We start from the raw sequence: 16,347 nt of genomic DNA, 5'->3' as shown, positions 1-16,347 counted from the left end.
TTAAAATGGGCCCTTAGTGGGCTAGACAAACAAATAACTCGGCCCATGTCTGGAAATCCAAACATCATTTTGGCGATTCCGCTTAGCTACAGAGGAATTTCATCATGAGGTTGGGTCCATCAGAAAGTAGATTTCAAGACCTTTCCAACAAGTACTCGTAATGCCGAACAACAGTTAGAGTGAAGAGTTAGGACCATCTCAATCTAGTGCTTCCTGCAGGTCTGAACGCGTGGTCCGAAACGTTGGTCCGAATTGGATGTTATCTATGTTCGAATTCGCTGGTAGCACCCACACACTTGATTGGTTCTTCAACTTTGTTTGTAAATATAAATAAACCATCGTTATGATTAAGTATCATCCAATTCTAAGAACTATATGTATGGACAGCTAGAAACGAATTTACTTGAGAATTAGGCATGTTTCTCGATCTCTAGTTGTGCGACTTTGTTGTCCTTGATGTACCATATTTGTGGTTGTACCAAGGGTAGGGATGCCCACATCAAATTTGGTAAATAAATATATACTTTTATATATGCCTAGATATTGGAAAAGTTCAAGTTAACGTATACTAACTAAAAAATCCAACAAATTATTGTACCACTAAATCTTGGGAAACAAACTATTATAAATTTGTGTAAATATAGAAAATGTTAATTATTAATTTGGTAACTAAATATAGAGAAAAATACATTGTCACTTCCTAAACTTGTTGTAAGGTGCCATCTAGGTCCCTGAACTCTAAGTCATCGACGTCCCCAAACTCTCAATATGCATATTGAAATCCCTGAACTTATCATAAGATGTCATCTGAGTCCCTAAACTCTTAAAACATATATTTTTAGTTTCCAAATTTGTAAAGGTGAATGTGATGAATTTGCTGATTTGATAGTGTATTTTAAGAGTTTAAGGACCTAAATGACATCCTAGGACAAGTTTAATGGACGAAGATGTATTTTGAGAGTTTAGAGACCTGGGTGATACATTAGGACAAGTCCTAAGGTCTGAAAATGCATTTTGAGAATTTGGAGACTTATACGACACCTCTGAACAAGCTTTTGGGGTCTTTGTTCATTATAAAGACAGATTTGCTTCAGCAAACAAAGACCTGCCATTTTTGTTTTATGTGCTCAGCTTGCTTTCCAATGTCCAGCCACAAGAAGCCTTGTTTTGCTGAGGTAGCAGCTAATCATCCTTTTAAACCACATGTTTTGCCAGAAAAAAAAAGGAATGGGGGGGTTTCTTCTTTCGTGTCACGTGTGCCACCAGTAGTCAAAACACATTCAGATATACTGACCAAATCACATGGTATTCCTGGAGTGATAAATGCATGATACTAAATGTTTTTATATAAAAAGCAGTAGTGCTTGGGAAATTCTGCTTTTCAAAAGAAAATGTAAAAACTTAATACGTTGGCAGTGTATGACACTCCATTAAAAACTTCAGTCTGATACGGACCTTAGCTCATCTCTCGTTCTGCTAGAAAGGTTCTGCAAGGTGTTCAAGCTTCTTTCAATTCGATCCTCAATACATGCGAGACCCCTCTCAAGTTTTAACACACTGATATGCATGATACGAACATCAATTTCTGCAAGCTTTGCAAACGCACGCACCAACATGTAGTAATCAGCATGCGCAACATACATAAAGCCACCACTTAGTCTCCTCCTCCTATAACGAAGATAACCATCTGATTTCCTCGGTTTCCTAGGTGGCATATAATGAAATCCATGATCTTGCATCTCTGACACGAGGATTTGCATTGGGTCATGACCTGAAGATGAGGAAGTACAACTTGCTTCAACAAATGTTCCATCTCGGTAGCGCTTGTTCACTCCTTTTGTAATTGTAGTTTCTTCAGTACCTTGAGACTGGGATTTTACATGCTCTTTTGGATTGTCATCCTGCAATGCAATATCATAAGCATCTAAATATTTCGTAGTTGGGAGCAAACTTTGTGCAACACAACTAGAATGATACTGTCAAAACAACTAATCAGCCACAAAATCGACATGGAGACCCCACCCATAACAAAATATCGAGGTTCAAGATCAAACTTAATCAATGGACTGCATTGACTACTATAGATTTTCTAGAAAAAATTATAATTGCAAGTTTGGCGTGATACAACCTGGGATGTGCTGCACGCCTGCACTGTATTTTAAGCCGTTAATACAGTTTACATAGAGAAAGAACTGCTCCAGAGTCTTCTGTTTGTGATTAATTTTTCATGTATTCTTCCAAACCCTAGATAGGGTGGGTAATATGGTAGCCATTACATGGGCCTCTAGATGGGCCTAAACTATACACACCAACACCCCTCCCGCAGTCTGAACTACCGGCGCAGCGGAGTTCAAGACTGGAGAATAAAAAGGCCAACACCCCCCGCAGTCTGAACAACTGGTGCAGCGGTGTTCAAGACTGGACAACGAGAAAGTACACGCAAGGCAAATACCCTCCCCCCTCCCCCGCAGCCACAACTAGCCACCTGCTACGTTGAGGATGGAGCGAAACTCCGAGAAGGTCGAGGAGGGTAGTCCCTTGGTGAAGATGTTGGCAAACTGGCAAGTGGTCGGGACATGGAGTACCCAAACATCGCCGATGGCGACCCTGTCGCGCACGAAGTGCAAGTCGATCTCCACATGCTTCGTCCGCTGATGCTAAACGGTGTTGGTGGAGAGATACACGGCGCTGACGTTGTCGTAGTAGACGAGCGAGCTCTTGGCGAGCGGGCTGTGGAGCTCCGCCAAGAGCTGTTGGAGCCAGGACGCCTCCGCCACGCCGTTAGCGACAGCCCGGTACTCCGCCTCGGCACTGGAGCGGGAGACAACCGGCTGCCGCTTGGACGACCAGGAGACCAGGTTGCCGCCTAGCTACATTACACGGACACAACAGTTTAGCAGCGTATTGCGTATCCGATACGGATACGTGTCGGATACACTCTAGATACGTATCCGCGGAGTATCAGAAAAAAAAGAAAATCGCGAATAAATCGATACGTGCGCCGGATACGTATCTGCACGTGGGACACGGCATCGGGGATGGCCGGGGCGGCGGGGCAGGAGAGAAAGAGGGAGGGGGCTGCCATCCAGACCGAGCTCGGCGGGGATCCAATGGAGCTGCAGCTTGCCGCTGTGCCGGCCTTCGCGCCATGCTCCAAGGTCGAGGCCAGCCATTGGGTCGTGCCGCTCGCCGCCACTGTCTCGCCCGCCCGCGTCCCGGACCACTCCGCCGCGTCCCCGCCGCCGCCGAGCTCGAGGAGAAGCGCCGCCGACGCAGGAGATGGGGGAGCTAGCTGCACTGCTACAGCGCGCGGGCTAGCCATGGGATCCGGAGAGGAGGAGGAGGAGCTCGAGGGGAGAGAGAGAGGGGAGGAGGAGGCTGCCGGTGTGGGGGCGAGGTGGGGTACGGCGGCCGACTCAAGCAGAGGAGCTCGAGGTGAGAGAGATAAGGGCCTCTGCCGCCGCGGGGCCCGTTGCGGCGGATCCGGCCGCCGCCGCAGCCGCTCGCGCTGGATCTGGAGCTCCAGGGGCGGCGAGCGCGGCGAGCTCCAGGGGGAGGGGGCGGAGCGAGTGGGAGGAAGGAGGAGGGGGCGGAGCGATTGGGAGGGGGCGGACTGCGGAGCAGGAGAGGGGCAACGTGCGTGGGAGAGAGAGGAGGTAGGGAGGAGAGAGTGACCGGAGTGCGGACAGGCTTAAGGGTGAGTTATTAGATGTGCTGGCTGCTTTCCAGCCCAAAAACAGCCTACCAGCTGCTTTCCAGCCCAGCCAAACGTGCTGTTTGATATGTATTGTTCTTTATTTATTTAAATAAAAAATAAAACGTATCCGCGTATCGGATTTTTTAGAAAATTGACGTATCTGCGTATCCGTATCCTTCTGATACCGATACACGTATCCGTATCCGTGCTACATAGCCGCCCAGGAAGACGGCGTAGCCGGAGGAGACGCTTCAGCGCAGCAAGGTGTGACTCCCGGGGATCATGCATATGGAGACAGACCTGCTGAACAGCGTAGATGAGATCCGGCCTGGTGAAGGTGAGGTACTGCAAGGCACCGGCCAGACTCCGGTAGGCAGTCGGATCAGCCACAAGATCACCCAGATCAGCAGCTTCGCCTGAGTGTCAACAGGAGTGGAGCAGGACTTGCAATCAGTCATCCCAGCCCGCTCCAGAATATCGAGGGCATACTGCCGCTGGTGAATGAGGAGGCCAGACGGGCGAGGCTCAACAGTGACGCCCAAGAAGTGGTGGAGCTGACCAAGATCCTTCATAGCAAACTCCTGCTGCAGAGAGGAGATGACGCGCTGAAACAACTGCTGACTTGAGGCTGTGAGCACAATGTCATCGACATAGAGCAGCAGATAGGCAGTCTCATCCCCACGGCGGTAGATAAAGAGAGACGTGTCAGACTTGGCCTCGGTGAACCCCAATGTCAGCAAGAACGTGGCGAACCGAGAATACCAAGCCCGAGGAGCCTACTTCAACCCATAGAGACTTGTTGAGCCGGCAGACCATGTCCGGACGACTGGAGTCCACAAATCCCGCTGGCTGAGAGCAGTAGACTGTCTCTGACAGAGTGCCATGAAGAAACACATTCTTCACATCCAGCTGGTGCACAGACCAAGAGCGAGAGAGCGCAAGCTAGAGGACCGTGCACACAGTAGCAGGCTTCACCACTGGACTGAAGGTCTCATCATAGTCCACGCCAGGCCGCTGGGTGAAACCCCGAAGAACCCAGCGAGCCTTGTAGCGCTCCAGTGTGCCATCAGCCCGACGGTTATGCGTCCAGATCCACTTGCCTGTGACCACATTGCAACCAGACGGATGCGGTACGAGGTCCCTTGTCTGGTTAGCAAGAAGAGCCGCGTACTCCTCTTCCATCGCGCGACGTCAGTGAGGATCCGTTAAGGCGTCACGAACAGAGGAGGGTACCGGCGAGACCCGCGGCTCCCACTCGGTGGCGGAGAGAGTCACGGCCTGAGACGCCATCCGCCGAGTCACCATGGGATGGATATGTCGAGGATCCCGATGGACGACTGGCGGGTGGTACACCGCCGGCTCGACTCGAGAGCGAGGCGGCGGAGGCGGCGGCGGCGACGGCTCCGTTGTAGGCGTCGTAGGAGCCTCCGGAGCCGGAGGCGGCGACGGTGTCGACGCCGAACGACGCCGGTACACCTGCACCGGCTGAGCGTACCGCGGCGGCGCCGGTGCCGGCGCCGAACGATGTTGGTACACCTGCACCGGCTGAGCGTACCGCGCAGGTGCTGGAGGAGGCACCGTGGCCGCGCGTGGCACTGCAGGAGACCTCGGGGCCGCGCACGGCACAACAGGAGGTCCTGGGGCCGCGCGTGGCGCGACAGCGGGCACCGGGGCCGTGCTGGGCGCAGCAGGGATCACCGGAAGCGGTGCCGGTGCACCGGGAAAACCTGCAGGGAAAGGACAAACAGGTAAAGGTGGCTGAACCACCGGGTCAGTCGAAAACAGCGACTCCAGCTCGGAGTCAGGAGAAGGTGTGGAGGTGGAGTAGGGGAAATCCGACTCGTCAAACACGACGTGTCGGGAGATCAGGACGCGGCGAGAGGTGAGGTCAAAGCATCGGTACCCCTTGTGGTCAGGGGAGTAACCAAGAAACACACAACGAGTCAAGCGGGGCGCCAGCTTGTGAGAAGCAGTGGCGGAGATGTTAGGGTAACATGCACACCCGAAGACCCGAAGGTGGTCGTAGCGAGGAGGGGTACCGAAAAGAGCGTGGTGAGGAGTGAGAGCAGGAGAAGTAGTGGACGAAAGGCGGTTAAGCAAGTAGGTGGCGGTGTGGAGGCTCTCAGCCCAGAAGCGCGGGGGCAGAGAGGCCTGGATCAGAAGGGTGCGCACGACGTCGTTCATTGTGCGAATCATCCGCTCAGCCTTGCCGTTCTCAGGAGAGGTATACGGACAAGACATACGCAGGTGAACACCCCGAGAGAGGAAGAAGGAACGGGAGGTGGAATTATCGAACTCACGCCCGTTGTCACACTGGACGGCCTTAATGGTGAGGCCGAACTGAGTGGACACCCAGGCAAAAAAGTGGAGGAGGGTGGGGAAGGTCTCAGACTTGGCGCGCAAAGGAAAAGTCCAAGAGTAATGAGAAAAATCATCAACCACCACCAGATAATATTTATAACCAGACATGCTGAGTACAGGAGATGTCCACAAGTCACAGTGAACAAGATCAAAGGCATGCGCAGCATGCGAAGAAGAAGAAAAAGGAAGTATGACATGACGACCTAACTGGCACGCATGACAAAGGTGCTCAGCAGGATTCCTAGTACATGGAACATCGGTACTACGACCGAGCTGAGCCAAAACGTCGCGGCCGGGGTGACCAAGCCGGCGGTGCCAGGTGGGGGAAGACGGCGTCATGGCAAAAGCAGCAGACGAAGAAGAAGTCGAAGGCGGAGCAGCGGAAGCAGGAAGACGAAGGGTGTAAAGGGGCCCCGAGCTGTCATATCGTTGGAGTGGACGCTGGGAAGCCGAATCCTTCACAGTAAGACCAGAAGAGTCAAATTCAATGGAACAAGGATTGTCAGTAGTAAACTGGCGAATGGAAAGAATGTTGTGAACCATCTGACGAGCAACAAGGACATTGGGAAGACGAAAAGAGCCCGGGTGATCTCCTCGAAGACCAGGTCATCCCGGACCTACAGGAAGGAGGGGAAGGGCCTCTGGCGGGTGATCCATGTCCGCAGGTGGTTATAGGTAGGACTGAGACCTCGCACGACATTGAGCACCAAGACCCGGTCGGGCACCGCGCACCCGAGGTCGTGAAGAGCATCGGCCATGCCCTTCATCCTTCTACAGAACTCCCCAACGGAGAGGTCCCCCTGCTCGAAGGTGCGGAAGCTGGCGTCGAGCTGGAGAGCGCGGAACTCGTCGTTGCCAAGGAACTGTCCCTCGAGCGCCAGCCAGGCCTGGCGGGCGGTTCCGTCGTGAGTCCGGACGATGTCCTGCAGATCTAGGGAGATGGTCCCAAAGATCCAGGACAGGGCGGCGCTGTCGAGGCGCAGCCACACCACGTCACACGCCTCGACCGGCGTGTCGAGGAGGACGTGGTCGTCGAGTGTGTAGCGGCGGAGGGCGAGGAGGACATGGTCCCGCCAGCGCCCGTAGGAGGAGGACGTAGGGTCGAGGAGGACGGAGACCAGGGCCTTGATGTTCTCGACGCCGGTGGCCTGAAGGTGGAGCTGGGCGACCATGGGATCGGTCGGGTCGAGCCGAGGTCCAGAACCCGAGGGCGGAGCCTCGTGGGAAGAAGAGGCGGCGTGCTCGACGAAGGGGGCGGCGGGCCACGGGCCGGTGCGGAGGATGTAGTGCTCCGCCTCAACGACCCGGCGAGCGAGAGCATCGGCCGCGGAGCGCTCGCGCTCCCACGCGAGGGCAGCCGTGCGGACCCGCTCCTGAGCCGCCGCGGCCTCGAACTTGGCGGCGAGGAGAGCCGCGGCAAGAGCAGCGTCGGCCGGAGCAGCTCCGGTGACGGGGGGCGGCATCCCGTGGAAGGCGGTGGCGGCGAACGGCGCGTCCATAGGGTGCATACCCAGTCCGCGCCAGGTAGGAGGAGGGGCAAAGGCCGCGGCGGCGGCCGCGGCGGCGTTGGCGCCCCCCGTACCCGCGGCCATGGCGGTTGCGTCCCTCGCGCCTGCGCCGCCCGCGCCCAGGGCGGCGGCGGCGGCGGAGTCCGCTGTGCCCGCGCCGGCAGCGCCCAGGGCGAGGTGGTCGGCGCGGCCACCGCGCGTGCCCCCCGCGGGCGGATCCGCGCCCAGGGCGACCGGATCTGTCACGGCGGCGGCCGGCGGCGGCCAGGCGTCGAGGGGGGCGATGGCGGCGGCGGGCGCCCAAGGCGCGGCGGGCCATGGCCGCGGCGGCCAGACGGCCAGCACAAAGGAGGCGCCACCGGGAGCAGAGGAGCCGCCAGGAGCAGAGGAGAGGGGAGGGAGAGGGGCGGCAGCGGCAGCGCCGGCGGCCGGCGAGCCATGGCGCCGGCGGCGGGATGGGCTAGCGGCTGGCTAGAGGGAGGGAGGGAGAGGGAGAGAGAAGAGAAGGCTAGATACCATGTTTGTGATTAATTTTCCATGTATTCTTCCAAACCCTAGATAGGGTGGGTAATATGGTAGCCATTACATGTGCCTCTAGATGGGCCTAAACTATACACATCAACATCTTCAAGTTACACAATATGATATTTTTGGCACCTCATGCGAAAGGAAAATACATGAAAACATTGTCAAGCAAAGTACATACCTCTCTGGCTTTGTACATATCTGAAAAGATCTCTATTAGATGCTCCTTTTCCGTTGAAACTGTAATCCCAGTAAAAATAACTTCCTTGCAGTATTTGAGATAAGATTGGAGGTCACTCAAGTAGTCTGTAAAATTAGAAAACATCAAGTCAGGTGCCCTACCATTAAGAAGTACTCCCACTCGCAACAAAAGTGTCAGCTATCTAGACTGACACACAAATTGATGGTACTACCAAATAATCTTCTCATAATAGCATACTCCCATAATTCTTAATCGATTAAATGAAAATAATTTCTAACAGCCAGTACAACATCTTATTGAATTTGCAAAGTAAAAATCTCATGTTTCTTTAACTGGCAGAAATTTTACAAAAATCTAACACTTCCCATTTCAGTGCTGAAATGAAGTTACTCGACACCATCTATAGAAAAAGGACAAAGCAAAACTGTCTTAATTGAAGCACATGTTAAACTGGTCCAATGTTCTCCATTAGTCTGCCCTGTATGTGTTTGGAAGCATAAGTTGATGATAATTGTACAATTAAGGCATTACCAGGAGTGACAGTGTAAGAAACTTGTGCTTTGTTTGTGAAGATTTGAGACACAGAATGATGTACGGTAACCACATGTGCTAATCTTCATTTTAGCCAACATTAGCTTTTTCACTTCCAAGCAGGAAGGAGGACCAAGACCTAAGTCCACGAAATAAGCAAACAACCATTTGTACTTGATTTAGTATAGCAAGTTGAACATAGATAAACTAATGTCAGCATAAGCATGACACAAACTAACACATGTGTACTAGAAGAGAAAGCTAATGCGGACATAAGGCACAGACCAGAAGCCATCCAAACTTACCATGTGAAACATTGATTTTTTCATAGGCATCTGCAATAGCACATAATAGTTCTCTCATGCCAAACTCCTCGCTGTTACTGTCATCAAGTTTCTTGAAAGTCGGTGCATTTGCATCAGTATCAGATCCACCTGCGTTTCTTCCTTCCTCACAAATCTTCTGCAAAGACACATAACTTCAGTCTATTTGCATTTATCAAAGGACTTAAATGGCATAAAGGAACGGAATCTATGCGGAAAACTCACCTCCCATATCCCTTGACCGTTGATGTTATACAGAACTCGTAGAGTCACTACTAGTATAGCCATCACATAAACCCGTGTAGGGACTCTAGCAGGATTACTGGACAACCATAGTTCTGCAGGCGTTGCCCACTCATAAATTCGGCATGCTTGAGGAAGGATTTTATCTACAGGCAGAGACAAGTCCTTCAAGCAACGTTGAGCAATTGCATAGAAGTTAACTGAAGGAAGCCTCAAGCCTACTCTTTGTGCTATGGATCCAGCCGAAGCTTCCAGTTGCCATGCTCCAATAACTCGCACCGGCCTGAACAGCTGCCCTGCATCCAAAGGGCAGTCTTGCAGTTGCTGCAAGCTCCCAAGAAGCCTGTCTACTTTAGTAAACACTGCCAGATAAGGGATCTTCCCTTCCATTGCCCACTTGTAAATGTCAGTAGGTAGGATGGCTTCACGGGCAATATGACAGGCCAGGAAACAGACTGCTAGTGTTGAGTAAACGGGCAGCAACATCCTCAGTGAGTGCAGAATGGCAAACTCAACCCTTCGCCTGTCTTTTTGTCGTGGAAAGATATCATCCTCCCATTCAGACTTCACCTCGTCAGGTTTATTATTATTATCTACAAATAAGAGAAAGATTCATGTGAAGTTTGTTCTTCTGTTCTTTCAAATGGCAATGGCAATCTTTAAAAGACCTAAAAGGGGGGGGGGGATTTCTGCCCCCACATTGCGCCACGTAGGCTGAAATATCTCGGCCGTCGGATCGCACGTGAATGGCTCAGATTGATCCAACATATGGGTCCCACATATGGGCCCCACCGTGGGCCCCGTAGGACCCAACAATGTGGGTCCCACAAGTGGGCCCCACTGTGGACCCACGTGACCCACAAGTGGGCCCACTATGGACTCATGGGACCCACAAGTGGGTTATGGGCCCCACCGTGGGCCCCGTAGGACCAAACAATGTGGGTCCCACAAGTGGGCCCACTATGGACCCACGTGACCCACAAGTGGGGCCCACTGTGGACTCACGGGACCCACAAGTGGGTTATGGGCCCCACCGTGGGCCCCGTAGGACCCAACAATGTGGGTCCCACAAGTGGGCCCCACTATGGACCCACAGGACCCACAAGTGGCCCCCACTGTGGACTCACGAGACCCAAAAGTGGGTCCCACCGTATGTGGGGCCCACGGAACCAATTATATGTTTGGCCTCCTACAGTTTTTTAAAAAAACCTCTGAAATCTGATAAAATCAACTCGCACTCTATCTACGTCGCTCCACATAAAACCATATGAGTTTTGGTGAAATCAATTTACACTCCACGAACAACAAATCCACAGAAAACACACCAAGACTTCTACAGAACCAACCCGCTTAATGTATATCGTTGACGGGTTAAATTGCCTCACACATTTACACACTGCATAATGGGCTATAACACTGCCTATAATAGAATATACCAGATAATCCCTACCTTTGGAAAAAAAACAAAGTAACTTTGTTGTCAATTATACTCAACTCATTTATATAGTCCAGCCCACACTCAGTTAATTTCAGCCTACACTTAATTTTATAAAAAACTCCTTGAACTTTATCAAAATTAATATATAGTCCAGCCCACACTCAGTTAATTCATAAATATCATTTATTCAAGCCACCTCTTCAGTAATTTTACGAGAACTCTCTCGATCCAACTACCTCTCAGGTAACTTTATGACGACCAACCCACAATCCATGCATTTTTTACAAATCCAAGCTCTACATCAATTAACCCATGCTCCATAGACTTTGCAAAAAAGGCTCCCAAAATCATGACGATCAACTCGCGGCCCCTACATTCTAACTAAGTAATAATACACTAAAGTTTCTATAAATTAATCCATGGCCACGATCAACCCGCGGCCCCTACATTCTAACTAAGTAATAATACACTAAAGTTTCTATAAATTAATCCATAGCCTAAAATTTCGCGAAAAACATTCCCAGCCTTTGTACCAATCACTGGGTTACAGGTTATGGCGCGGCAACGCCACGCCAGTCTTTCTAGTATATACCTAAACAAGGGCGAGCGTAGACGGCTCACCTCCACCGCCAGAACGCTTCTCTCTCCCCGCAGCATCGTGTTCCGCGATCACCTGGCGCGCCCACATATCGTCGAACACCTTGGATGCAGCGACCCACCGCACCCAGACGGTGCCGGCAACGCCACACACAAGCGCGCCGACCCGGTGCCGCTCCACCAGCACCTCCAGCTGCTGCTGCAGGATGACCTGGAGCCCCCTCACGTAGCGCCAGCGCACCCGCGCCGCCAAATCCTCGGGCTCCCTCCACGCCCCGGCGACGGGCGCGAAGTCCCGCGGCTCGCTCTGTTTCACGAAGTCGTCGAACGCCGCGGCGGAGGCGGCGGGCGCGTGGCGGGGGCCTGGCGTGGCGTGAGGGGTCCTCGGATAGGCGGAGGGAGTGGGGATGCCGAGCTTGTGGGCGGGCTGGGTGGCGAGGCGGCGGACGGAGATGTTGCCGGTGGCTTGGAAGTCGTTGGGGTCGGCGATGGTTGCCTGGGTGGTGTGGACGGCCGAGCACATGCGGCACGTAAAGAAACCATCCTCCGCGTCGTCGGCGGTGTAGTCGTCGCCGATTTCGCAGCCCGAGCACACGAGGTGGATACTTCCGCCGCCGCCGTAGGTGTCGGGGGAGGCGCCGCCCGGGTTGTCGTCCATGGCTCGAAGGTTCGGTGCCGCAATGCCGGCCGGGGCACGGGCGCCCGGGCGGGGAGCGATGCTTGGGTCGACTCGGCGCCCAGGATGCGGCGGTTGTATAAAAAAAAGGCTTGAGTTGGGCTATGTGCTGGGCCAACCGGATGTATTAAAGCTAGGTTGCTTCTGTTATGGATACCTAAAAATAAGGAATTAGCTGATAAGCAATCCGCTTAAGGTTAAAAGACAATTACGCCTAACTGGACGGCCCGACCAGCGCAGAAGGGCTCCACCTCGCCCGACCGACCGGAGGAGGCTCCGCCTCATCCGATCTACAAAAGAGGGCCCATCTCGCCTAACCGATGACCGCATGAGGGGAATGTGCCCGACCTACAGAAGAGCCCACCACGATCCACACTGTACGGAGACTGACCGCGGCATGGGTGGACAGGGGACGAGATGTGCTCTTACGCAACAAATAGTGGAGTGTACCTCCTCGTCATAACCTACGACGACATAGGCCATAAGTAGGGGTGTGCGGCGCCTCAACGAAGGTGTCTCCACGTCCCCCGCTCCGCAGACCGCGCGGCAAGACGGACCTGGCCACAGAGGAGGAGGGCGGGGATGACGGGCTCAGGCGGGGCCCACCACAATGACCGGAGCAACAAAACACACAGGACACGACACTCTTCTGTGTTGTACACCGTTCCCTCCCTTATTGTATAAAGGGGAGGCAACAGGCCCCTGCGTGATGGGACGACTCTTTTAGCAACAACACTCACACACACGCAGAGGCCGTTTGGGAGAGGCATGGCAGGAGCCTCGCGCGGCTCTCGCCGGCGACTGCCCCGACCAGACGACACAAACCGACGTAACAAATGCTCAGGCACGTGGCAATACAACAAGAACCTTCTTGCAAGCTTCCGAGACGAAGGCGGTGACCAGAGGCTGGGCCCACTAGTCGGCCGACCCTGTCAGACCCGAGGCAGCATGACTGCTTATAGGCATAGAATGTTCTAGAGTAAGGGATAGCTCATGAATGTACCTTACCTCTCTTGTAACTATCCGAATAAGCGTAGAATTAGCTGCATTACAAGGAAACTACCCGACCATATTGTAGTAGGACTCCAACTGTACTTGGCTAGGATTTTCCATGTAACTCTGTTCCCCCGGATATATAAGGGCGGGCAGGGACCCCCTCAAAAGACATCAACACCTAAGGCAATACAAGCAACCACACAGGACGTAGGGTATTACGCACCTCGCGGCCCGAACCTCTGTCTAAATCCTTGTGTTCCTTGTACCATCAAGTTTCAGAGCAGTCGATCCCTACCTACAATTCTACTGCTAAGGGTATCCCTGAGCAGGCTTGGCGGTAAACACCGACAGACCCCACTGGTCGACCGACCAGGGTAAGGCTCCACCGAGCTTCCCCTTTGGTGAGCAGCTTCCAGGAGACTTCCCAAGGTCTGTTCAGGGTGCCTCACGTGCAGAAACTCGGCCAATCTTCTGGTGAACATCCTCTATAAATATGAGGGGAGTGGCTCCTAATAGAGACACACCAAGATGTAGCCATTCCTCACTTGTAAAGCTTAGGGGTAGTAGAATTCAGGTATGGAGTTGTAGTTCAAGGTCGTAGAGTCTTCATGGAGAGGTGGTATGTCTTGTATCTTCTTTTTATGTAATGTCTTGAGTTTGTATTAGATGTTGCCTTGGATTGATGATGTGTTCGTGCACATGGCTGTGTTTACTTCTTATGTGAGGCTATCAAGTGGGCCCTTTGATCCTTGTTCTTGCTTGTGATTGGTGGAAATTTATACCTTGGCTCATACTTGCTAGTTTCCAGCATTTTTGGCCCAATTCACATGCACACAATTTCAGACCATCATCTATGGAATTTATTAATAAATCATCCTATCCTAACATTTATTCTTTTTGATGCTCTTATTTTGCACAATAGTTGATGGTCAAAATAGGTCAAAATTGACCGTCAACAAGATCCCACACACTTAGTCCTTTACTCGTCCCGAGTAAAGACCAGGACTAATGTGGACTCAGCTTCCATATGATATGACACCTGCATATAGATTATTCTAAACTTCACCTTTACTTGTCAATTTTTTATGTGTGTACCATAAATGTTTGGAAAGTTGAAGAGTGGAACGATGTTGACTTCGGTCTCCTCCACTTTCCTACCATATGACTAGGTTTTTTCTTGAAAAGATTTTTTCAAAGACCAACCATAACTTTACTTCTTCATAGGATCTCTCATGTCGCTCAGTGTGTATATATGCTCACCAAAGCATTGCTTCTTTTCATCCTACTTCTAAAAAAAAATCATACAATGGATCCATGGAGATGACAAATCATACAAGCTGATCAAGATTGTGCACGTGTATGGAAAATGGATGGTGGAAATGAAATACTCCTTTTATGAATCTCTCTCTCCTTGATTTGGATAACATAAGGACATGGCTATATTTTTTTTCTTTCTTAGATATTCATATGTCCATTTTTTCACTTGGACCTTCATGGGTCCTCTCTCTTTTTTTTTTTGAATAGCACAAGCCTCATTTGAGGGATAATATGGAGAGAGAGATTATTTCATGGAGTTTTTTCTGTGGATGGATGGAATGGAATAGCTAACTTCCAGTGTAGAATTTATTAATAAATCATCCTATCCTAATATTTATTTCCTTTGATGCTCTTATTTTGCGCAATAGTTGACGATCAAAATGGGTCAAAATAGACCGTCAACACATGCCTGCTAGCCTCTGAGCAAGATGACATAGGCTCTCAGGCTCTTGAGAAGAGAACCTCTCCTTAATGTGAGATATCAATCCTTGAAAAGCCAATGCAGCTAACTGACTATCGCTAAGATATTGGCTAAAGCACCTGCTCCAAATGTCCCTAAACCTCTGAACATAATCCGTAACAGGTTCATCGTTCTTAGCAAGCGTGTTGACGCGAAAAATTCCCCCGCCGGACGGGCAACCTCCCGCGCTCCACTTATGCTAGGGCCAGGGAGATCTGCTTCACTCCGACGTACCAAACCCAACAGGTGTGCGTGGTGCGTTAGGCATGCCAGTCAATTTTACCTGCAATTGACAAGGAGGGTAGACGTTAGATGCAAAAGGCTATCGGCTAGCCAGCCGATGCGGATGACGCTAGCAATCGGCTATCGTACAACCAACCGAAGGGATGCAAGCCACGCTTAAAGTAGCGCAGCTTGTGAGCAATATCTAGATCCAAGTCAAAATTGGCATGCGTGATCAGATCACTAGACGTAGCCGATCAAGATAGATCTAAGCTGGATAACTTGTGAAAAAAGTTTAAAGCAAACTAGATTAAACAGCTTAACCTAGCAAGATCTAAATAGATGTTGATAACTTGTGGTAAGAACTTAAAGTAAACTAGATTAAATGGATTAACCTAGCAAGATCTAAGAAATTACCGATAACTTGGTGATAAAAGCAACAACAAGCTAGATTAACAGATCAATTAACCTAATAAATTGATAACTTTTATCGATAGATTGGTGAGCCAACCAGACCCCATCGGACGGATCTAGGATAACTGGTGAATAAGCTAAACTCTGCCGGACGGATCTAACTTACTCGATAACTTTGAACATTATAAACAGAGGAAGAAGCGATGTGCCGTCAACCTGGATCTGTCTACGCGATTCGACACGGAGTTTACCAGCAAACAGTGAATGTGTGTGCTGAGAAAAAACTCAAAAAAAAGGAAAAAAACTGAATGTAAAGGGTTTGTTGGATGTGGTTAATCAAAGTTTACAAATGACAGAGGTCTGCTATTTATAGCCTAGACCTAGACCTCCCTTGCCATTATGGCGAGATTACACTTACAAAACATGAAACAAACTTGCCTAACTGAATGATACACAATCTAAAAGATAACTTGCTGACTTCAACCACCAGCTCTTTCCTTAGCTCTATCGGCTGCGACGCCTTCCTGTGGCGCAAAAGCCCAATTTGCTTCAGCCTTCCTTCCTTCCAGCGTCGGCCCATTCTCATCGGCCATTTGCCCAAAAGATTGACATGTGCCAAAAAACGGTGTCAAAATTGTTGCAAAAAATGTATATACCTCATGGTTACTGTTTGAATGCACCGGTAAAAAAACTGCTAGCAACTTGTTGTAATGCACTAGTAAAAAACTACATCTGTGTATAGATTGTTTTCCTGAGATGGCAACTTAAATTTATTAAGTTTGCCAACTTGTGTTCATTATTGTAGCAACTGTGTAGCAACTTATATACCTTGAGTTT

General features: G+C 50.9%; 1 protein-coding gene across 1 annotated transcript; it reads right to left on the bottom strand.

The window, feature by feature from the left end:
- Window positions 1-1,324: 1,324 nt before the first annotated feature.
- LOC120665797 (TATA box-binding protein-associated factor RNA polymerase I subunit B-like) lies at window positions 1,325-12,165 on the bottom strand. The gene is made up of 5 exons (XM_039945476.1): window positions 11,450-12,165; window positions 9,373-9,983; window positions 9,130-9,286; window positions 8,273-8,397; window positions 1,325-1,901 (listed from the first exon to the last, which is right to left on the bottom strand). The coding sequence occupies exons 1-5, from the start codon at window positions 12,081-12,083 to the stop codon at window positions 1,440-1,442; spliced, it is 1,989 nt and encodes a 662-aa protein (XP_039801410.1). The 5' UTR covers window positions 12,084-12,165; the 3' UTR covers window positions 1,325-1,439.
- Between the last annotated feature and the right edge of the window lie 4,182 nt (window positions 12,166-16,347).

The sequence above is a fragment of the Panicum virgatum genome, chromosome 3N (genome assembly GCF_016808335.1).
Source record: "Panicum virgatum strain AP13 chromosome 3N, P.virgatum_v5, whole genome shotgun sequence".
Lineage (NCBI taxonomy): Eukaryota > Viridiplantae > Streptophyta > Magnoliopsida > Poales > Poaceae > Panicum > Panicum virgatum.
The sequence above is the reverse complement of the archived record's forward strand: the minus strand, read 5'-3'. Positions and strand labels throughout refer to the sequence as shown.

What these genes read in the sequence shown, in the direction of transcription:
- LOC120665797 (XM_039945476.1), bottom strand. Translation starts at nt 12,083, where the DNA reads ATGGACGACAACCCGGGCGGCGCCTCCCCCGACACCTACGGCGGCGGC. An exon ending in AAAAATCAATGTTTCACATG is followed by an intron (nt 8,398 to 9,129) that starts GTAAGTTTGGAT and finishes CTAATTTTACAG; the next exon opens with ACTACTTGAGTGACCTCCAA. An exon ending in ATATGTACAAAGCCAGAGAG is followed by an intron (nt 1,902 to 8,272) that starts GTATGTACTTTG and finishes ATTGCATTGCAG; the next exon opens with GATGACAATCCAAAAGAGCA.